Genomic DNA, 19,474 nt, shown 5'->3' on the forward strand with positions numbered 1-19,474 from the left:
ACAGGCATCAAGTTTGTGTTGGTTTTTTTTTTGTTTTGTTTTGTTTTTTTTTTTTGTTTTCTTTTCTTTGTTCTCTTATATTCTCTTTTGAGGCGTTTTTTTGGCGCTGCAGCTGAAAAAACGGGATAACAACAAAATGAAACCGAAAAACAACCAAAACAAAAACTCAAACGAAAGCTTACAAATTTGATAGAGAAATGCGCGAATGCGAAAAATATATATATAAAAATCAATGAAAGCTGCGAGCGAAAGTTGCATGCTAGAGACGTGCGAGAGAGAGAGAGAGGGAAAATGAGAGAGGCACTCTCTTATTGCTCTTTTTGAAGCTCGGCTTGCAACTTTTGCTTATTTTGTTGTTGTTGTTCGTTCGTTTGTTCTTCGCTTCGTATATACCCGCTACGCTATGTGGGGTAGAAATATGTTAATAACGTGCTAGACGATAATCTCAATGGTTTATGCAAAAATTTCGTTACGAATCGGAATCGGACAATGTTAACTGGAAAGTTATTTAAGATTTGGTCACATTTCACATTCTTTGTGTATTCTCTACAAATAGGTGGCGGGTATTTCACAGTCGAGCACACTCGACTGTAGCTTTCTTATTTTTTCGTTTTTCTGTTTCTCTGATTACTAATACTAAATGCTGTTGATAATATATATGTATATGTACATATATCATCATTTTGTTGTTGTTGTTGTTTTTGTTGAATTCTTTTCATTTTGTTTGATTTTGTTTTTGTTGTTTGTTGTATTTATAACTCTTAAGCAAAAAACTTAAATTTCTATCACAGCCATTTCTTTTTTTTTTTCGAAGAAAAAAATTGTTTTTGTTTTTGTAGTATTTTTTTTTTTTGCATTTTTTTGTTTTGCATTTTTTTGTTTTGTTGTTTGCCTTAAATTGATGTTTGTTTGTTTGTTGTTGCTTTCCCATTTATGTTCAATTTGTTTTTAAATACTATATTTTTATTTGTTTACATAATTCTCTTTTGAATGCACTTTTGTTGATTTTCTTTCTTTCTTTCATCATTTTTTTTTTGTTTTTGTTTCTTTGTTTGCGTCAATATTTTAAAAAATTCTAATTGCACTTTTTGTATGTTTTTATTTTGCTTCTCTCTTTAATTGCTATTTAATTCATTTTGTTGTTGTTTGTTACAAATGTTTGTTTTGTTCTTGTTCTTGTTGTTGTTGTTGTGCACAGTAGTTCAAAGAGTTTGTAGCAAATTAGAAAATTTCTTGTTTTGTATATAAAAAGGAAAATGAAACCGTTATCCTTGCCTGCATTCGCTTCCAGTTATCGAAAAAACAAAAAGAGTGTGCCCGTTTTGTTAAAACTAAAAACAAAAATCTCTCTATTTAATAGGTGCGACGTGACCTACGATCACAGTTTGTTTTTTTTTTCTTTTTGTTTGTTTGGATTGTATTTTTCGTGTTTTTTTCTTTCTTTTCATTTTGATGCTTCACTGGAATTCGAATTGGAATTTGCTTGGAAGCGAATGCGGGACGAGTCAAATAAAGTGTATCATCATCATCATATTTCCATCATAAAAAAACTCCTCTTCGATTTTTGCGTTTGCTTTTTGTGACTAGCAGAATTGGAAAAAGACAAAAAAAAAAAAAATGCTGTCTGAAAGTGAAAAGAAACGTGGAAAATTCTTTAGCGGCAGGAACTGTTTTTCTTTTCGATATATATTGTTTTCATTTTTGTTGACATTTTTTTTTCTTCACTTTTGTTTTGTTTTGGATTTGGATTTGGATTTGGAAGCACAGCAACATGCAAGTGACAGTGTTTGTAATCGATAAATGTTGCCTATCGATCGGGAAGAAGCGAGCGCACACGACGCGAGTATTAAAGCCTGGAATGTGCAAAATTGGAAGTTGAGTCGCGGGCGCTTTTCCCTCTTTCCCTTCTTCTTCATCGAACAAACTGAAGTGCTCTGTTGCTGTCTCTGTCTGGCGCTCTCACTGTTTTTGTATTTTTTTTCTTTTGTTTTGTTTTGTTTTTGATATTGATTGGTTTTTGTTTGTTTTTGTTTTTTGACTACAAATTCTTTGATTTTTGTTATTGTGTTTTCCTCTCGCTTACATGCTAATAAATATATATGTGTATAAAAAAAATACAATACAATACAATTAAACAAAGCAACAAACAAAGTTTGTACACAATTTGCGAGACGCGTTTTGCAGCAAGTCGGCTATATCTCGCTATATATACTATATAGATCTATATAGCTGGGTAATACTGACCGACCTGTGTTGTATTTGTTTTTTGCTTTTCAACTGTACTTTTTACTTTAAACGTTTTTTACGTTTTTACCCCCCCGCATGTTCCCTGCCCGCTTGAGTCTAGACTAAAACTATAGGCTTATTAGCTAGAACTTACGAACTAAAAAACTTAACCTAAAAACTCTTTGCTCTTTGTCTTGTTTTGAAATTGTTGTAAATGTTTGTTTGTTTTGTTTTGTTATTGGTTGTTTGTGGAGCATGTTGCACCTGTGCTACCTGCTTTACTGCCTTACTGCATTACTGCCTTACTGATACTTTCATGTCTCCAGCGAGGTGACCACAAGATTGTGAAACACGCTCGCCGATTCGCTCATCATGGCCGCCTGTCCACATGAATCGCTGCTGGCGCCGCTCGGCGGACTTGGCGTCCCCAGACGCAGTGCATCCATGATCACCTCAAAGTCCTTTTGATTCTGATTCATATCGAAATCGACCAGATCGAGATGATCACTTGCCACACCACCAACGTTGCTGCTCAGCTTGATGCGTTTGCTGCTGCTGTTGCCGCTGCCGTCTAGCAAATTGGTGGCGCCAGCGCCTGATCCTCCACCGCCCACCACCATGTTCATGCCCATGCCGACAACATCGAGGGGACAATCCTCGATCGCCGAGATGAGACGCTGCGGCGGCATATAGAACTGTGAGAGCGCCTCGCGGACCAAACGATCGCTTTCATCCTCGCTGCTGTTGCTGCGCAATCGCTTGCGGGCAGCGGAAAGCGCCGCCTTTTCCAGCTGCTCGGCGCCTTGGGTAATTTCCGGATCAATTAACGGCATTGGGGCATTGATGGCGCTCAGTTCGCGATCGAGTATCTCCAGATCGTTGACCAGATTGCTGTTCGATAGATGGCGCTTGCGTGCCGCTGTACAGACTGAGGACGCTGAGGAGGATGACGAGGAGGTGGAGGAGTTGTTCGTATTGCAGTTGGGACGATGCGGTGACTGATGATTCTCAATGGAGCAGATGGTGCGTTGTTGTTGTTGCAGCTGCTGTTGTTGTTGTTGTCCTGTTGTGGCATTCGCGACATTATTATCGCCATATGACGACTTGTTGTTGTTGTTGTTGTTCATGTTGGGCTTGGCGTCGTCCATGTTGGGCTGGAAGAGATTCTCACGCGCCAATTCCGTCGTGCTGCTGTTTTCGGTTCTGCGAGCGAGCGAGAAAGAGAGAGAAAGTGGTAGGGAAAGTTAGTTACGTGTGGAAACTGTATAAAAAAGGTAAATACGAGAAAAACCTGTGCGACAATCGAACATAACTCACACACACACATACATGTGTGTATATGTATTTGTAATGCTACTTGCCCCCCTCTTCACCCTTCGATAAACACCAAATTGCTTATCATAACAAGTAATTAAACACAGCCGAAATATCTTATAGATTAATTAATTAATATTAAAAAAAAAAATGAAAGTGACTATTAAAAGTTTAAATTTGTTGTAAAATCTTTGCACAGTACTAAATTAATGACTACGAGTTATCGATAAGCAATAAGCAATGGCAATTATCGATAACATATTGCTTGCTTCTTTTTATCGTTGTCAGTTTTGAAGGCAGTTTCGCTCTGTTGCTGTGCTGAATTGTTTTGTCTGTCTGTCTGTCCGTGGGTCGCACTTTAATTAACTGGGCCAACTGTGCGCACCGTTATACGATGTACGATGTACGTTGTTGGCGGCAGCAGCAGCGGCGACCAGCAGCGAAATAAGTTTCAAGCTAATTTCTCTTTCAATAAAAGCAGCGACTGACACGCCTGCGCCGCCTCCCCCTTGGGGCACCGCCCCAGGCGGGCAACAGCAGCACATTCAACCACCTTGCGACTTCAGTCAGTCAGTCAGTCAGTCAAGACAGTTGGTCGACAGTCAATATGGCAAACTGTTTGAAGAAGCAAAGCAACAACAACAGCAGCAGAGAAGAAAAAGCTGAACAAAAAAAAAAAAAAAAAAAAAAATGTGAATTAAGTCAGCGAAGGCAGAAGAAGACAGAAGCCATCAAGAGTGGGACGACGACGTCAACGGCAACGGCAACGACGACGGCGACAGCGACGCATTAAAATGCGCAGCTAAGCATGTCAATGTTCACTATTAAAGCAGAAAAAACACACTTACACACACACACACAAGCACACGCACGCAAACATACGCACACACAATAAGCGACAAGAAGAAGAATGGCACAGAGCACAACAGAGAAGCAAGGTGCATGAGCAGAGCACACACACACACACACAGTGCAAAGAGGGGGGAACAGCAGAGAAAGGGGAGCGCGAAAAAATAAAAAGCGAAAGTACGTAGAGGAATCTGTACAAAAACAATAACAAAACACACAAAAAACATAACGAAGAAATACAACACAACGAAATGAAACGCCGAAGAAGCGGCAAAAAAAAAACAAATCGCGCTCTGAAGCTTTATAGAAACCAAAACCAAAAACCAGAAAGCGTACAACAACAAACGGTAACTCAAAGCACAAGCAGCGTTATGTGCGGTGTGGGATGATGGGGCGAGGGGAGAGGGGAGAAGGCGAACAAAGTATGTTAGTCAAGTTGTTGTTGCTGTGTGTTGCTATTATTGCTTGTTGACTGTTAACTTGAACATTGTTGAACGAACCTGGGAAATGGGAGCAAGAGTAAAAAGGGTAAAACGCAGCGCGTCAGGCAACCAAAAAAAAAAAAAAAAATGAAAAACTGACCAAAAAGCATAGAGCGCAGCGAACAGTCATTGCACAAGTGGCAAAATGACCCCAAAATAAAAATAAGAGTTACCAACTGCAAAAGTTGCGAGCGCATTATGTAAAATATAAACACACATACATACATACATAATTATGTCAATCCTGCAGCAAAGTTTGCAATTTCTTAGTCATTAAAGCTTTACTTTTCACTTTGCCTACTTTGACAACAACAACGATGACATCAAAGAGAGCGCGCGACGTTGCTTGCCACTCTCACTTACACACACACTCGCACTCCAGCAATGCTTTTAAGTTCTTCTTTGACAACAGCAATTAATAGTAATAAAGCTTTTGTCAATGTTTTGGGACGCCATCAAACTGACATTGAGCAAAGCATCAAGCAGCGCAATATGACTGCAAGTGTGTGTGTGTGTGTGTACGTATCTCTCTTCTGTTGTGTTTGTGTTTGTATTTGCATTTGTATGGCATGGCATGCGACCGATAAGCAAACGGTACATTGTCCACTCTCCCAATGGCAAACGTGTGTGACGACGAAGGTGAAGAGTGGAGAGTGAGAGAATTGGCTAAGCTGAAGCGTTGCTGTTGTTGCTGCGATTTGATTTTTTTTTTTTTGCTCTTTGTCTTATCTGTGTTTTCGTTTTGCGCACGTTTTCGATGGTCCGTGGCCGCCGTTGTTGTATGGCGAAATATGTCGCCGACTCTTTCTCTCTGTCTCTCCCCACGACCCACTGTATGGTTTGTTTGTGTGTTTGTCTCCCTCCCCCACATCTAGATTGTCGATTGCTTATGGAAATTGGAGCATGTTATGCGCTTCACCTGTGCCGTGCTCTTCACTTCACATACATCTAGTTTTTTTCGTTTTTTTTTTTCCTCCTCTGGATCAGTATTGTTTCGAGTTCAAGGCTGTTTTTGATTTCATAATTTGCGTTACGAGAAATATGCCCCAAAAACTTGCAAGTAAACTAAAGGGATAGAGGAGGAGGCACATAAAAGGAGGAGAGATTTAGGAAAATAGAAAACTGCACTGCACTGCACTGCGCTACACTGCAAGTGGAATAAAGAAGCAGCAGCAAAAATGTTAAATAAAATAATGAGTAGGAAGCAAACAGAGTAGTTGTGCTTAACTGTCAAATACCCGGCCGAATATGCAAATTATCAATGTGGCCAAAGCAACCGAAAAATGGGTTGAAATTTGTTACTATTATATTAACGAATAGAATTAAGTTCAAAATCCAGGAAATATTGCGAAACAATTAAGAAATTCATAATGGGAAAATAATGAACTAATGAAATTTCAATTTAGATTTCAAAGTTAGATCACAACACTTTAAAATGTTAGCTATTTTCTTGGTCCCCACACATTTATAATACCCTTTTGGAGCTTATAACGTGCAGAAGAAAAAAAAAATGTCGCACAATCGAACAAGTGCAAGCGCCAAAGAAGGGGGCAAACAAGGGACACAAAAGTAGAAGCAGTAGAAAGACATAAAGGGGGCCACCACAGCACAGCACACAGAGAGAGAGAGCGTGAGAGCGGGGAAGAGGAAGAGGGATGGTTGGCTAGCAGGCGGCATAAAGTCGCGAATGTAGGACGCGCACTTCTCGCTTTTCGCTGTTGGGGGTTCGACGACGACGACGACGACGCTTCGCTTGCTTCAGAGCCGCAGGCGGCGGCGTATGTCGGAGACAACTTCATTTGATGTGCAAGCACAGCAAACACACACACACAGCCATCTCCCTCTACCTCTTACACTACCCAACCTACAGCCCATCTGCCATGGTGTTGACTTGGGTTGGTTGTGGCGGCTTCGCTTCGTTTCGCTTCGCTTCGTGTGATATGCGCGTTGCTTTGCCCCATGCAAATTCAATTTAAAGCTGTTTTTTTTTTTCATTTTTCTTTAAAGAGCTCTCGTTGCGGTTCTTCAACCACACACACACACATACACGGTGGCTATCTCGCTCTCGCTTTCTTATCTGCCTTTAATTGTTAAATATGTGACTGATAAGCAATTACACAAATAGCAACAACTATTCTCACAAAAATAAGTGAAAAACAAAAAATTATACACACGCGTGTGTTTAACAAGTAGAAGAAGAAGAACATAATAAAACTGTTTAATCATCGATGCGAAATTTCTAGGGTTATAACTGATTGATCATAAATGTGATTAATACGATTACAAAATGCAAGTTATTTGCTAATACTTTGTGTTCTTATAACTAAATAACTATTCTTTTATTTAATTCATTAATTTTCTGCATTTAACTTGACATTTCCCCCTGATTCCCCCTCATTCATATCCAACTATTTTCATAAAATAACAAGTTTAAATACAAATGATTTCTTTGCAGTTCATTTATTCTTTATTGACTTTAAAGCTCTCCCTCTCTCTCTCTTGCACACACTTGCAGCTGCATCAGCATATGCTTCAATCAAGTAATTGTATAATCTAATTGTTCTAGATATTTTAAATGCGCGCCCAGACAACAACAACAAGAATAATACACACACACACACATACAGAGAAACTAAATGCAAATGGCACACGACCATCGTCGTCTCCCCTTTGTGCACACACACACACACAGACACAGACACTCACACAGACACTCACACATTCAATCACTCGCCATCTCCCTCTGAAGTAGGCGGCAATCGCTGCTTGCTGCTTTTGCTTTGCTTGTGGTGCAATCGTCGTTACCGAATAGATGTGAGATGCGCAACACACAAAAGCAGCAGCCTCAGCAGCAGCCGCGACAACGAATGACAACTACAACAACAACAACAACAAGAAGAAGAGAAGCAGCAACAGCACGTACGAATAACAACAAAAGGCAATAGAAACACACAGCCAAGATAACAGAAACACAGAAAAAACTATAAAAACGTCGTCGTAGTCGCGAATTATTACGACGCCGCAGCAGCAACAGCAACAGCAAAAAAAAAAATAATACTAAACGAAACGAAACAAAACGAAAATGGGGCGGTGGGTTACAAAATGTGTGCAAAGAGCTAAAGAGGTGGAAGAGACGCAATAGATGGGGGTGGACGAGGGGAATGTAATAGTAGATAATATTAGGATGCAGTAAGCAATTGAATAAGCGTTATGCTCTTGATGCTGTTTTGTTTTCGTCGCACAAAATTCAACTCGTCACCACTTGCGGATTCGATAAATGCAAATCGATAACGAGTTTGTTGCCAATTTCTTGCATATTCAGAATGCACACATACATGCATACATATAGAAATACGCTCTAATGAATGACAAAGCCATTGCTTATTGTTCATAAATTTCTCCTTTATGCATTTATCGTTGTTTTAATTAATTTATCGATTGGCGTTGCCGCCGCATGAAAACTTCAAAGTAATAAGCACACACACACAAACGTACAAAGCTTATGCAGGCGTCTGCGACGTCAAGAGAAAACATGTCAAACAAAGCAAAGCGAAACACAAAAACAAAAAAAAAAAAAAAAAAACGGAAACGCAGCGCACGAAACGACGCCAACAGCAACGTCGGCAGCGCGACTGCGAGCCGATGGCAGCCAAAGAAGAAGCGAATCAAAAGCCAAAAGCAAAAACTGCGATTGCGATGAATTAAGTTTTTGGGTGCGCGCAAAATACAAAAACACGAAAAAAAAAAAAAGCTTCAGCCGTGTCTTAGTATGTCTGTAACGGCATTTCGTTTGTCTGCTCTCCTTGCAAGTGAAACACAACAGAGGAAAGAGGAAACAGCAGCAGAAACGAAAAAAAAGAAAGGCAAAGCGTGGACAATGTCCAAACGACGTTAGACACACACACACACGCACAACACACATAGACAAATGACAGATGACAGTTGAACGCGTTATCTAAATATGGCAGCGCAAGGGGGGAGAAGGGGAGCTCTGCTTACTTGCTAGTTCCACGTAAACGCAACATGCGTACGTAGCACATTGAAAAATTTATGTATGTTGTGTGTATGTATATACAAAACAAAAAAATAAGAGGCAAAAACACAAATCAAATAGCAGCTGAAGCAGCAGCCGCCGCTTCGTTGATTACAAATTAACGGTAAAACAAATGGCAAAGTCACAGAGAGAGAGAGCGCGAGAAGCGAAGAAATACAATTAAATAGACTGACTGCAAGCAGCAAGCACAAACCAGCAACAACAATAATAAATTCTCAGCAGCTACCTAAAGCAGCGCACAGTGTGCCAAACTATTTAACGGTCAACAACTACAACAGCGAACGAAGTAGCAGCTTTGAATTCACTACGATTACAAAATTTCACAATTTTCTGCAATTAATTAAGGTGAATAAATTGTATTCACATTTTGCTGCTATTGCTGATAAGCATTGAAATTATTAGATACAAATACAAATACGTAAGGCAAGCCTCCCAAACACCCCCTTCCACTACCACTCGCTCTCTCTCACGATCCACGAGCTCGTAGGGACTCGGCTGCGACACACTTCGGCAACCCGAACACAAACGAAAGCGCAAGAGAGCGAGAGCACAAAAATTGCATTGACAACATTGCAATAAGGCAGCATAGAAAAAGCACCAACAGCAACAACAACAACAAAGCTGCGGCTGCTGCTGCTGCTGTCGATGATGATCAGCGGCCAATACATTCTCTCACCAATACAAGCAAACACTTAAAGAGAGCGAAAGAGCGATTACATGATACCGATAGCCCATTCGGACTTTTGCCCATTGAATAACCATATAATTATTGCATGCGATTTTTGCAAACACAACAACAAACCCAAATACACAATTACTAAAACACACACACACACGCTTCGTCGACGATTATTTATCACGAGGATTCACAATTTTCAATATCCGAAAAGAGAGAGAAAAAAAAAGCAGCTCTTGTGTTAAAATTATAATAACTCTAGCAGCAACTTCGCAAGGCTAAAAATAATTATAAACGTAAAGTATGCGAGTGTGTGTGTGTGTGTGTCAGTGCGAGCAATGTTTGTGTATGTGTTTGCAAAGTCTGAAGGTTTTAGTTACGTTGCGTCTTGTTGCCGTTGTTGTTGTTGGCATGTGCTGGCTTCGACTTTGTGGTATTACTGTGTGTGTGTGTGTGTGTGTTGTATGAACATGTGGCGTATACGAAATGCTTGACGAGGGGAGGGGGTAAGAGCGTGGAGAGCGACTCTAGAGGTGCACAACACACACAGCAACAACAACAACAACAAACATTGCTGGCTATCTCAGTGCTGTTGCTGTTGTTGTTGTTATGGTTGCTTTTTGTTGCAAGTGGAACGTGATTATTTCAACGAGCGCAACGTTTTTTAGCACACACAAACACACACACATAGATAGATACATAAAACACACACACACACACACATATGTTTATTTCTACAGCTCTTTGCTTTGATTTCTTTTGGTTTTCGCTGTCGCTGCCGCTGCCTCTGCCTGCGTCGCTATCTCTTTAATCGCCCCGTCTCCCGTCTGTATCTCTGCTCACACAACACAGCGAAGGTTGTTCCCCAACTGTATTTTGCTGTTGTTATTGTTGTTGTTGTTGCTGCCGTTTTATGGTTGTTTAATTTTTTTGTGTTCCTGTCTTTTTTGATTTGGTTTGCTGATTGACGCGTCAATAACTTGATTATTGACTCGCCATTCACACACACACATACACACACCCCACACACTCAACAATTTATCGCATTGTCTGACGATAATTTGCAATCGATTTCATCTGCCATTTGTAATCGAAATCTCGCTGCGAACTGCATTTTAATATTTATCGCACCCCGTTTTGTTGTTGTTGTTGTTTCGTTTGACAAAATGCGCCTCTTACTTTTCCTCTTCTTTCCACACGCCCTTCTTTCACAAACATTTTCGTCGCTGCCTCGCTGCCCGTCTGTCTGTCTGTCTTTCTGTCTCAGTATTTCTGTCTGTCTACCTTTTTTTCTTGTTGTTGCTGCTGTCTCTTTCGTTTCGCTTTGTATTTTGTATCGTTGCTGTTGTTTAATGTCTCTTGAGTATCTCTGCTTTGCTTTGCTTTGCTTTGCGCTTGGCCTGATTGAACAACACAACTAAACTTAACTATGTTAATAAGTCGCTATAGCCAGTGTGCACTGTAGTTGTACTTGCAGTTGCCTCCTTGTCTGTCTTTTTGACCACAACATCCTCAACGGAAATATCCGTTTATAAACCTCAAGTTTATTTTCATTCGTTTCCTTTTTTTTTGAACTAAGATATATGAAAACTAAAATTGATTTAATGATTATTTTAAATTCAGTTTTTCTCTGATATTTACATATGTAACTATTAAAATAAATATTGCACTTTTAAAATTAGATCACAATATTTATTTTTGTACCTTTTTTTTAATTATCATACACATAATATTTTGTATATTATAAAATAAATGTCATATAAATTATTTTCATTTGCTGATTTGTATTTCGCAAATAATTTGAAACTTTTCGTCTTTCTCCAAACTTGCAATTTGTATTTCTCCATTTTATATTTGACCCCCTCCCTCCCCCTCTTCTACAGCGACAACACAATACTCCACCTAGACAAAGAACTCTGCGATTGTCTGCTGCGCTTTTTCTCTTTGCTTCAAATAAACCTCTCTCGCTTGTTTGTCTCTCTTAAATTGATCACAGCGTAGGTTGCTGATGATGACGTATATTTGATGTGAACGTTTTGCATAATTGTGTGCTCTCTTTTGGGATCACGCACTTTGCCCTTTCTGCATGTGTGTGTGTGTGTGTGTGTGTGTGTGTCGGTTTTGTCGTACTGCCCCCGCAACAACATTTGAAGGTTGCGCACACACACGCACAATTTTAAAGGGCAATGCGTGGGCAAATTAACAAGAGACGGGCAGAGACACGTGCGCTCTCTCACTCCTACATACACACACAGACTTAATGCAGTATATTTATTTTTGGTATTTTTCATAAAATGACTGATGACTTACTTTGGCAGATTTTGAACGTAGCGCAATTGCTTCTCACGTCGCAGCTCGTCGGTGAGACGGCAATAGGTGTTGTTGATGCAAACGCTGCGTCGCAGATTCGTCTCTGAGTCCTTAATTCGCTCCAGTTTGTGAGCGCACAGTTGCAGGATGCGTTTGCGCTCCTCGCGCTGACGCAGCTTTGGCGAGATCATTGGAACGCGTGACCGATGATGATGATAACCAATGGGTGGCGAGCAGCGCGGCGGTCCAAACATGTCCGAGTCATCGTCGCTGCCGCTGCCACTGCCAGCGCCGCTGCCGCCGTTCGAATTTGTATTTGTTGGCAAGGTCATTGTGCGAGCGAGCGTCTCTTTCAATGCGTGTGTGTGTATGTGTGTGTGTGAAATAACTTTTGGAGTTGTCTTGCTGCTTCTTCTTCTTGTATTGCTTCTTCACAGCTTCGCTTGGTCTGCTGCTGCTTCTTCTGCTTCTTTCTGCTGCAATTGCTCAAACTGCACACCAACAACCACACAAGGTAAACCACAAATCGTTCATATGCTCGTCTCCTCTCTCTCCCTCACTGCTTTGCTCTCTTAGCGTGTTCGCTCTCTTAGTTTGCGATGCAATTTTTAGGAAGCAAACTTTTGCAATGACTTCTTATGCATGTGTGTGTTTGTTTGTGTGTGCGCTGCTCCTCCTCTGCTGCTGCGCTGCTGCTGTGTAAGATTTCACTTTGCTTTTGCATTCACGTTTGTCTTTCTTTTGTTTTTGTTTCTTGCGTGAGTTCAAAATTCAAAATAATCCAGGACTTTTGAATTTAGAACAATTTTGTTTTTTCATAACAAAAAAAAATCACACACACTTTTACTTGTTGTTTACTACAATTGCAACAAAAAAACAAAAAAAAAATAAAACTGTTTCCAGGGGCAGCAGAAAATTGGATAATTGCTTCTTCTTCTTGATTTTCACCTTTTCCCCAGCTGATTGTTTTTTGTGTTTGATTTGTAGTTGTAAGTTAATTTTATTTGGAACGCGCGGTGGGCAGCAATGCAACTGTTTTTGTTATGTTTTTTTTAAGGACACAAACAAAGTCTTGTTTTAGCAAAATTATTGTTTTTTTTTTTTGTTTTATATTTGTTGTAAGCGCGCCTGTTGAAGTTTTGTTGCGAGTTTTTTAGCGTAAAGAGAATGCAAAGAGAAGAGCGCGACGACGTGGAGTGTTTTTTTACTCTGTATATTATTTGCCGTTACTGTTTTGTGTTACTAGGCCGAACGTTTTTCAGTTTGTCGTTTGTTTCGCCGCTCTGCCGCTTTGCACGTCCGCACAGTTCTCGCGTTCGAAGTGAACTGACAAACTGACAACTGAAAACTGAATGAAATCGCAGCAAGCACCAGCAGAGCGCTGACAACAGCGACGTCGGCAGCGAGCACAGATGTTCGAACTAACTTCGGCTCGGCAACGCTCGCTGCCCGGCGGCATCTTACTCACACACACATACACATACATAGTACGTACAAACGGAAGTAGCTAGCTAACAGCATGCAGCAGCGGTAGACGTCGGCTTAGCCGAGCGCCACAGTCAGTTAAAGAGCGCACTACACTAAAGAGAAAATAACATACATACATAGTATGTAGATACAAAGAGAGTGAACGAGTGCGAGAGCGCGCAAGTGGTGAGAGAGCGCATTGCATGGCGTACGTGCGTGCTGACGCTGTCTATGTAGTGGGGCGCGTGTCTGTGTTTCTCAGGCATCCCAATGGGCAGGCAAGTGGCTTCCAAAGCCAGACAAACGCCAGACTATCGTGCTCAAAAGTTTTGCATGGACAAACTGTGACTAGAGACTAGAGAGTTTAGTTTGCGCATCACCATCGCACTTACAGGCGATAGTTTTCAATTTTCTATTTTGTCTTCTGGGTTATAAGATTTTGGCACTCTATGCTGTATATGTGTGGGGAGCATTTTCTTAGATTGTGTGTGTGTGCGTGTTTTTATTGTTGTTGTTGTTTGTCTGCTGTGCCATTTGTAACGGAAGCAAAATGCAAACACACGCGCCGTTGGGTCGTGAAGAGCCAAAGGGTGGGTGGGTATACGAAGGGGCAGCGGACGACGCCGGACAGCTTGCAAAATTTAAGAGGCTCTTGCTATGTTGTCTGTCGACAACGTCAAAGTCGCCATAGCTTGGCACGCGCTTTGGCACTCGCTGCGGCCAATGAGCATAAATTTTATAGTTTTCTTTTTGAATATAGTATGTACATACATCTGTTTATATGAGTGTGTGCGTGTATTTTTTTTCTTAGTTGAGCTTTTGTGTTTTTTTATTATGTAAAAAGTAACTGGCCTTAAGCGTTAGTGGCAACATTTATTAAGTTGCCGCTGTCAGAGAAATGGCCGCCATCATTAGAGTAATTGTTGTTGTCGTTGTTGTTGTTATTGACTCTATCAGCATTTTTGGCAACTGCATGTGCATTACATATGCGTGTGTTTGTGTTCCTTTTGACACTCTCTTCGTGTTTGTGTGCGTGTGTTTTTATTGGTCAGTCAAGCGCACTCTCTCACACACACACACACTCACATACTTAAACGCAAGCCATGCAAATGAGAGTGATCTTTGCGATAATTACGATGTCTTTATTTTTCTCGCTTGCACTCATTGTGCTAAACACATTGGCGTATTGTTCGCACTAAATGCTCATGACTCAAATGTTTACACCACATTTAACTGTGCATTGAGTGAACGGGCGGGCGAGTGGGAGAGAGATGAGTAGCTTCGCGCTGGAAGTAAAAACCCCCGTCAGCCACCCACCCAACACCTGATTCGCAGTTCGAGTGAATTTTTGTATAGCCTAAAAATAAAATGCAGAGCAACACAAATACATATATTGCTGTATATTGACTTAACCTAGAAGAGGGTTTTCCTTTGGGCAACACAAAAAAAAAACAGCAATATAAAGAACACGGCTAACCTCATTTCGCATGGCGCAAAAAAACAAAATATATATGGCTTTTTGTTGTTCCCTCGACCTTGTAGGCATGTGTATTATTATCAGACTTTTACTTGGCCTGTTTATTTGCAGAAGTAATCATCACTAGAACGCTACAAAATGCCGCCGCCATATTATTCGCTTTCAGTTCAATGTCACACACACACACATAGAGCGCAAGACAGAGACAGTGTGATGGTGCGTTAGTATCCTTTTACATTGCACATTGACCTTTAGTGGCCTTCGAAATGCCCCTGGCCTCAATCGTTCGTTCCCTCTCCCTCGCTCTTTCACTCACTCGCGCGCCATCTGCATTGCTTTTGTTTTGTGTTCGTTTGGCACGTAACACACACACACACACTAACAAATGCAACGGACTTGCTGCATTCTTCAAGATAAATTCAAATTACGTAATTAAGCAGGGCTAACAATTAAGTATTTATTGCTTTCAATTTGCTTGCTGAGCGATAAGTCTGAAAAAACCACCCAAAAAAACAACCAAAAAACAACGAAAATGAAACGTCGTCTCTTACACGCACACAAGCCTACGCTTCACACACACGCGTACACAGAAACAGACAAGCAGAGGCCTGACGCACGCTGAGCCGTCAGCAGCAGCAGCAGCAGCGACTACCTGCGGCGACTTGGCGCAAAACGAAATCACCGCGCTTTATTTCAAGATGGTGTTTCGTTCTTTGGCGCGTGATTAGTGTGCGAGGGGGTGAAGAGGGGGATGGCCATGCATGCCTTGCTTTTGACAGCAACAACACACACACACACACTAACAGCAGCAACAACAAACAAAAGGTAACGTAACGAAAACGAAAACAAAAGGCAACAAAACTACAACTACAACTACAGCAACAGCAACAACAACAGCACACCAAAAACAAGTGTAACTCATACGAATATGCAGTCAGCGTTGGTGTCGCGACGTCTGCATTTCACACAAATTCGCCAGCAACAACAACAAGCAAAAGCGACAAACCTCAAAGGTAGACACGCCGCCCATGCATCGTAGCTGCATACACTACACACAATCACACGCACAAGCAAATGGGCGCGCGCTTAAGCATCGCAACAACAATTTAATTATCAATAACATATTTAAGTTTTGTTTGTCTCTTGCTCTACACTTTATCAACGTACACATACATACGTATGTATATATGTATGTATGTGTGTTGTATATTTTTTTTTTTGCGCGCGCGCTCTCTTTTGCTGCTTGCTGTGCGCTCTTTGCATTTGCCAAAACAGCCGCAGTCGCAGCGACGCAGACACAAACACAGTGTGTCACCAATTCCATTTTATTACAACTTATTAATAAATTTCCTCTCAGTTTGCTATTTTTGTTGTTTTATTAATTATTATATTTGTTTATTATTAACAACAATAAATAATATGTAATCACTAATAAATCGTAAAATATGAATATTTTGTAATAAATACAAATACTAATCATTCGTAGAAATCATATGCGACTCACTGTGCGCCGTGTGAATGAACGTATAAAAAGTGAGAGCGCGTCGCCGTCGCCGTCACCGTCGCGCTCATAAACGAAAATCAATGACTCCCAATGCGCGCCGCCGACGCCGATTCCGATTCCGACTGTTGAGCGTTCTCCCCTGCCCCTGCTCCTGCTCCTACTCCAGTCTGCTGATGCTCCACCGCTACAACCATTGGCTAGCTACAAACGTACAAACAATCGCGTTGCTGGCTGCTGTAGTTGTAGCTGAGCTGCTGCTGCTTGTTGTTGGCGGTTACTATTTGTTGCTGTGTGGCTGTGTGGTGCCTTCTTCTTGTTGTTCTTGTTCTTATTCTTATTCTTGTTGTTTGGCAGGCCAAAGCAGCGTAGTGATAAATGCGTCAGCGTCAGCAGTTTTCGATGGCACTGCATGCGTGTGTGTGCGTTTTGTTGTTGTTTCTGTGTGCATTAAAAATGAGTTGTATTTGGAGCTAAGTATTTAAAGTCAATGCTGCCCACACACATACATACATATGTATGTACATACACACTGGGGACAGCGCAGTTGTCGTTATTGTTATTGTTGTTGCCATTTTACAGCGACGTCTGTGGCTGCGGGCGACGCTGCTTTTTACAGTGTGGCCTGCCCTTCACAAAAAGTGGTTGTAGTTGTTATTGTTGTCACTTTGCCTACATTTTATATGTATGTCCATAGTATGAGCATATTACTATGCATGTGTGTGCGTGTTTGTATTTGTATATTATACACATAAATTTTCGGTCATGTTTGCAATACACAGCGAATCTATTGCAAAGCCAAAAGGCGCAACAACAAAAAGGGTAATGCAAAGAGGGACCCAGGGACCGGCGAAAGCATATTCCCATACATACTCCACCCCTCCCCCAACAACACTCGACACTCTACACTTCCCTTTTGGATATTTTCCTCTTGCTCTCTCTCGCTCTTCGGCAGCTCTCTTTGCGTTTGACGCTCTTCGTGTTTATGCTTTCAACATTGATACGTGCCAGATAGATACACACACACACACAAACACACACACATGCATATAGAGCATAGCAGCGCAAAACGGCAGCAGAGGGACACGGACAGCTGGCTAAGTTTGTAATTAATTGCGGCCTTGCCACACACATACACACGCAACTCTCTTTTACTCTCCCTCTGTCTCTTCCCCTCACCGTCAACAACAACATAACCATAGAAAGACTGCGACGTGAGAAAGCCACAGTCAAAGCGCTTCTTGTCTTTGTCCATTTGTCCGCCTCAAGTCTATCGCACTCGCGTAGAGAAAGCACGCTAGTTACAGTTGACTCCCTCACTCCACAGTCCCCCTTCCCATAAACACATTCAATAATTGAGCAAACAGTTGCTTAAGAGCGTCTGCTCTCTGGCTCTCTCTCTCGTTGCTCGTCGCATCTCAGCGTGATCATCTACTAATTAATTGTGCACAAAATTCTTTGTTCCATCGAAACCAGAAAGTGCCATAAAAAGTAACAAAATAATATTATCACACTCACGCTTTTGTATTTATGATACTGATGCTCTCTTTGCTCTTTGCGCTAAAAGTGCACTTAAAACTCCAATAGTGCCTCCCCCTTGCCCATATTATACATTTTTTTTGTTTCTGGATCACCTCTAGCACTTCCTTCGTCCCATGCGCTTAGTGCATATGCTGCTGCTTCAGCTGTCTGTCGTTCCTGCGGTCTCTCTTTATGTGTGTGCTTGTGTGTGTGTGTGTTTACCTCTCACTCAAGCCTGTGTTGTCAATGCCGTATTTTTGGAGTCAAATCTGGCCTTTTCTAGCACGATCGATTGCTGGCAGTACTGAAAAATGGCGAACACTGAAATTTATGTTAATTTCGAAAGCATTATTTTATATTCTATTTTTAGATGTGCATATGTATATGTATGTATGTATATCGAGCTTAAAAATAGTTGTTATAAACACTCCAGGTTGGCTTCTCTTTTTTTGCAGTATTTTGGCTTTTATGAATAGCTACTTTTTTGTACGTTCGCAACACTGCTCAACCTATGTATGTATGTTTGTACATACATATATATGTACATACATATATCGCATAATCGCAACGTATTGTCAAGACTGCGACTGACTCAACAAACACACACACACACACACATATACATACATAATTACTGTTGTTGTTCGGTCTTTTGCTATTTGTTATTGTTTTGCTTTGACACGCTTTGATTTTGATTTGCTTTTTGCTCGTAGCGTAAGCGCAAAACGTAAGAACGCTCGCTCGCGTAAAATAAGTGTGTGTGTGTGTGTGTGTGTGTGCCTTTAACTTAATAAATATGGTTCAAGGCACAAATAATGCGATTTCGTAATCTTAATAAGCAGATGCGTGTGTTTGTATATTTACTTGTTAATCAATCAGCTTGTTCCATTTCCACTACGTTTCGTTTCGCTGGAATTTTGATCATTGCTAAATTCACAATTCGAGTTCCCTTGTTCCAAATTGATTGTCAAGTTTGTTTGGCGACAATTTCGAATCATTCCGGAATTAAACATACATACATGTACATATGTATGTATTTATGTACATTTATGTATGGATGGGTGTATGTACGTGTGGATGGGTTATGTTGTGTGTGTACACATGTTGAAAAGATTTCCATTTTCATTTATTGTGTTATTGCTTTTACTGTCGTGGTCGCTGCTTGCGTTGCGTCGCGTCGCTGACTTCGCGGTTGCTTCTGTTATTGTAATTTCTGTTTGCCGTTTGCGTAGTTTAAACCTGTTGGCTCTAGTTGTTGTTTTTGTTATCGTTGTTGCCAGCGTATATGCTAGGTTACGTTACATTGCGTATATACAAGCACATAAGTACATACATACATACATAATACATATTCATGCAATAGATGCTGCTATTTGGCATAGCATACTTATTGGCTTACAGGGTGCTTTTATAACAAAAATAATTGCACCAACCAGATAAAGCGCATTAACTATAGCCACGGCAACAACAACAGGCAATGCGAGAAAAGCAAACACAAAAGAAAAAGAAAACGCAGCAGCTACAGCAACAGCAAACGGTAAAGAAATAGCAACAGCAAACACAAAAGCAAAAGCAATAAAAACGAACGCAGAAAAGG

At 40.8% G+C, this 19,474-nt stretch overlaps 1 protein-coding gene across 2 annotated transcripts in view; it reads right to left on the reverse strand.

Moving 5' to 3' along the window:
- Window positions 1-794: 794 nt before the first annotated feature.
- The window catches only part of LOC117573588 (serum response factor homolog B), a 45,348-nt gene continuing 26,668 nt past the window's right edge, over window positions 795-19,474 (reverse strand). Inside the window, exons 1-2 of one of the 2 annotated variants that reach the window (XM_034256884.2) lie at window positions 11,912-13,254; window positions 795-3,429 (exon numbers count right to left, since the gene is read on the reverse strand). In XM_034256884.2, coding sequence (XP_034112775.1) covers window positions 2,541-3,429; window positions 11,912-12,243 — 1,221 coding nt within the window. In that variant the 5' untranslated portion in view covers window positions 12,244-13,254 and the 3' untranslated portion in view covers window positions 795-2,540. Of the gene's footprint in view, window positions 3,430-11,911; window positions 13,255-19,474 lie in introns of those variants that run through there. The other variant, XM_052006894.1, reaches the window with a different exon arrangement.

The sequence above is a fragment of the Drosophila albomicans genome, chromosome X (genome assembly GCF_009650485.2).
Source record: "Drosophila albomicans strain 15112-1751.03 chromosome X, ASM965048v2, whole genome shotgun sequence".
Taxonomy (NCBI): Eukaryota; Metazoa; Arthropoda; class Insecta; order Diptera; family Drosophilidae; genus Drosophila; species Drosophila albomicans.